This window comes from Colobus angolensis, unplaced genomic scaffold (genome assembly GCF_000951035.1).
Source record: "Colobus angolensis palliatus isolate OR3802 unplaced genomic scaffold, Cang.pa_1.0 Scaffold178, whole genome shotgun sequence".
Taxonomy (NCBI): domain Eukaryota; kingdom Metazoa; phylum Chordata; class Mammalia; order Primates; family Cercopithecidae; genus Colobus; species Colobus angolensis.
The window spans coordinates 3700728-3705043 of NW_012114910.1; the positions used below are offsets into that span (position 1 = coordinate 3700728).

Sequence of the window (4316 nt, forward strand, 5' to 3'; positions counted from 1 at the left end):
TGCTCTGTCACCCAGGCTGGAGTGCAGTGGCGCCATCTTGGCTCACTGCAAGCCCTGCCTCTCAGGTTCACCCCATTCTCCTGCCTCAGCCTCCCGAGTAGCTGGGACTACAGGCACCTGCCACCATGCCCAGATAATTTTTTGTATTTTTAATAGAGATGGGGTTTCACAGTGTTAGCCAGGATGGTCTCGATCTCTCTGACCTCATGATTCGCCCACCTTGGTCTCCCAAAGTGCTGGGATTACAGGTGTGAGCCACCACGCTGGGCATATATATATATATTTTATTGAGATGGTGTCTCGCTCTGTTGCCCAGGCTGGAGTGCAGTGGCGCGATCTTGGCTCATTGCAAGCTCCGTCTCCCAGGTTCACACCATTCTCCTGCCTCACCCTTCCGAGTAGCTGGGACTACAGGCGTCCACCACCATGCCTGGCTAATTTTTTTTGTATTTTTAGTAGACACGGGGTTTCACCGTGTTAGCCAGGATGCTCACGATCTCCTGATCTTGTGATCTGCCCGCCTCGGCCTCCCAACGTGCTGTGATTATAGGCGTGAGCCACCCCACCTGGCCTAGTTTTATATTTTTATTAGAGATGGGGTTTTACCATGTTGGCCAGGCTGGTCTTAAACTCCTGACGTCAAGTGATCCATCCGCCTCTGTCTCTTAAAGTGCTGAGATTGCAGACTTGAGCTATTATTGCACCTGGCCGAATCTAATACTTTTCAGCTAAAGTATCTAGTTTCTCTGAGTTCTAGTTTCAAATTCTCGAGGTAGAATCTTAGTCCAGCCCAGTGTCTAGATCAGGTTTCTCTTGGAACTCTGTCCCATCATTCCTCTCTGGGAATGTGTGAAGAAAGAATGGTACAAGTACTTTCATCATTGTTAAAGTACACAGGGCTACAGGGAGAGAGCGTGGCTTGAATTGTTCCCCAACGGGATCTAGTTCATAATGTATCTTCAGTTTTTTTCTAACTATACCCTCCCAGAACACGTTTCTGTTATTGATCAAATAATTGTCTTTACTTTTTTTGGTGGTGGTATGTCCTTTTCTTAGGTGGTAGTCAACATTAGATTTGTAAGCTTGCTTATTTCTTTTTTTTTTTTGAGACTGAATCTCGCTCTGTCGCCCGGGCTGGAGTGCAGTGGCCGGATCTCAGCTCACTGCAAGCTCTGCCTCCCGGGTTTACGCCATTCTCCTGCCTCAGCCTCCTGAGCAGCTGGGACTACAGGTGCGTGCCACCATGCTCAGATAATTTTTGTATTTTTAGTAGAGTTGGGGTTTCACTGTGTTAGCCAGGATGGTCTTGATCTCCTGACTTCGTGATCCGCCCGCCTCAGCCTCCCAAAGTGCTGGGATTGCAGGCGTGAGCCACCACATCCGGCTTTTACACTGAGTTTTAAAATTTGTTTGCCTTTTAAAAAAATTTTCAGGCTGGGTTATTGTGGCTCACGCCTGTAATCCCGGCACTTTGGGAGGCTGAGGCGGGTGGATCACTTGAGGCCAGGAGTTTGAGATCAGCCTGGCCAACGTGGTGAAACCCCATCTCCACTAAAAATACAAAAATTAGCCAGGCGTGGTGAGGCGTGCTTGTAATCCCAGCTACTTGGGAGGCTGAGGCAGGAGGATGATTTAAACTCGGGAAGTGAAGGTTGCAGTGAGCCAGGATCATGCCACTGTACTCCAGTACTCTTGTACTCCACAAGAGGTGGAGCCCAAGTGGAAATACTTGCTCGCTTCCTGCTGTGTGGATGGTTTCTAACAGGCCACAGACTGATAACGGTCCATGACTGGGGATTCAGAAGTCCGCTGCATTGTATCATTCTTACGCCTGTGCATCCTCATAGCTTATCTCCCATCTAACAAGTGAGAACATACAATATTTGGTTTTCCATTCCCTAGTTACTTAGAATAATGACTTTTGCCATTTTCTTACCGAAGTAGATGGTTTTTACATTCCTAGCTGTATAAATATAACAAGAAATGACACTTACAGCTCTGCCTGTTTTATTTAGTAAAACTAAGGATTTCAAACAAGGTGCATTTAATGCCAAAGTTTCTCAATCTTGATGTTGAGGCTGGTAGCATTTTTCTGAAGTTACATTTCTGTTTCAGTATTGAAGAATGTCGCAATATAATCATGCAGTTTGGTGTTCGGGAGGTCACAGCTGCCCAGGTTGCAAGGGTTTTGGGAATGATGGCTCGAACTCATTCAGGATTAACAGATGGCATTCCATTACAGGTGTGTTGAATTCAGCTATTTTACCAAGTGAGTTAATGTCCTGTCCTCTTTATTTTTTTTATTAAATTACAATATGATTGATTGCTCTATCGACCAGAAGTGAACACATGGAGTAGTTGGGTTTGTTTAATTCAAGTTTTACTTCTACAGACTATTTCTGCTCCGGGCAGTGGGATCTGGAGTGATGGGAAAGATAAAAGTGATGGAGCACAGGCACACACGTGGAATGTAGAAGTCTTGATTGATGTTCTTAAAGAACTGGTGAGTATATGTGATGATGGTTTTTGATTTGTGGTATTTGGATGATATAGTCCAAAGAAAGCAAATTTTAAGAATTTTCCACCTTTGTTAACTCAAAAAGTAATAAAGTGTCCAAGTTAATTGTGTACTGGAGACAGTACGTAATCAAATTTAAATTTTTTCATTAGGGTTGTTACCTTGTAACTTGGGGTGCTACTGCTAAGTTACTCTTGTCTATGGTAAATAAGAATAACGAAAATCATATTTATCTTGCCACTTCTACTTTGGTTGTAAACTGAATGAAAAATAAACAAAGTACCTCTATTGAAATCTTGAAGGGCTTAAATAAGACATAAAGGAATTGAACTGTATTTATTTTTGCTTTTGCTATGTTGCCCATATTGGACTTTAACTCCTGGGCTCTGGTTAGTGATCCTCCCACCTTTGGGAGCAAAGGGTTGGGATTACAAGCGTGAGCCGTTGTGCCTGGCCTAGAATGGAACTTTTGTTTTTGTTTTCTTTTTTAGATGGAGTCTCACTCTGTTGCCCAGGCTGAAGTGCAGTGGCATGATCATGGCTCACTGCATCCTCTGCCTCCTGGGTTCAAGCATTTCTCTTGCCTCAGCCTCCCAAGTAGCTGGGTCTACAGGCATGTGCCACCATGCTTGGCTTTTTTTTGTATTTTTAGTAGAGACAGGGTTTCATCATGTTGGCCAGGCTGGTCTCAAACTCCTGACCTCAGGCAATCCACCCTCCTTCCAAAGTGCTGTGATTATAGGTATAAGCCACTGCACGTGACCCTAGAATGGAACTTTTAGATATTAAGAGGTAGTGTGTGTAATAAGCCAAGTGTGGTGGCTCACTCCTGTAATCCCAGCACTTTGGAGGCCGAGGCAGGTGGATCACATGAGGCCAGGAGTTTGATACCATCCTGGCCAGCATGACGAAAACTTGTCTCTACTAAAATTAAAAAAAATTATCTGGGCATGTTGGTGTACTTCTGTAATCCCAGCTACTTCGGAGGCTGAAGCACGAGAATCTCTTGAACCCAGGAGGCAGAGGTTGCAATGAGCCGAGATCATGCCACTGCAGTCCAACCTGAGTGACAGAGTGAGACTCTGTTTCAAAAAAGAAAAAAAAAAAGAATGGGTTTCTTAAAATTCACATTTAAAATTTTGTAAGTAGAACATCTAAACTGAATTTCAGATTTAATATGGCCTTTTGGACAATGTGTCAAAATATACACACATTCATTACATTTTAAATTGCTTTGGTCTTTTTTAGAATCCGAGTTTGAATTTCAAGGAAGTAACTTATGAACTGGACCATCCTGGATTTCAAATTCGTGACAGTAAAGGACTTCATAATGTGGTTTATGGCATTCAGAGGGGTTTGGGTATGGAAGTGTTCCCAGTAGACCTGATATATAGACCTTGGAAACACGCTGAAGGCCAGGTGAGTGAGTGGTATTTAGCTATAGAAGGGGGAATAAAATATGACGTATTCTATATGTAGTGCCATCTACCCATTGATTGAAATATTCTTGTAAAGTAGAATTTGTTATACATAGCACAGAAAAGCAAGGACTGTCATAAGTATTGAAGGAATATTATCATAGTTTTAGTACTAGTCAGACTCCTTTAAGGTGTAACCGTCAAGGTGTTTTCCCAATAGTTTAATGATGTTCATTTCCAAGGCAACATTAAGTTTCCCTAATTGGCTCAAAAAAGTCTTTTTTTTTTTTTAATTATACTTTAAGTTCTAGGGTACATGTGCATAACGTGCAGGTTTGTTACATATGTATACTTGTGCCATGTTGGTGTGCTGCACCCAT

General features: G+C 42.9%; 1 protein-coding gene across 1 annotated transcript in view; it reads left to right on the forward strand.

The window, feature by feature from the left end:
- CNOT1 (CCR4-NOT transcription complex, subunit 1) overlaps positions 1 to 4316 on the forward strand; it is a 125795-nt gene that overhangs the window by 55923 nt on the left and 65556 nt on the right. The window contains exons 9-11 of the mRNA XM_011938872.1: positions 2116 to 2242; positions 2393 to 2503; positions 3767 to 3948. Of these exons, the coding sequence (XP_011794262.1) occupies positions 2116 to 2242; positions 2393 to 2503; positions 3767 to 3948 (420 nt within the window). The remainder of the gene's footprint in view (positions 1 to 2115; positions 2243 to 2392; positions 2504 to 3766; positions 3949 to 4316) is intronic.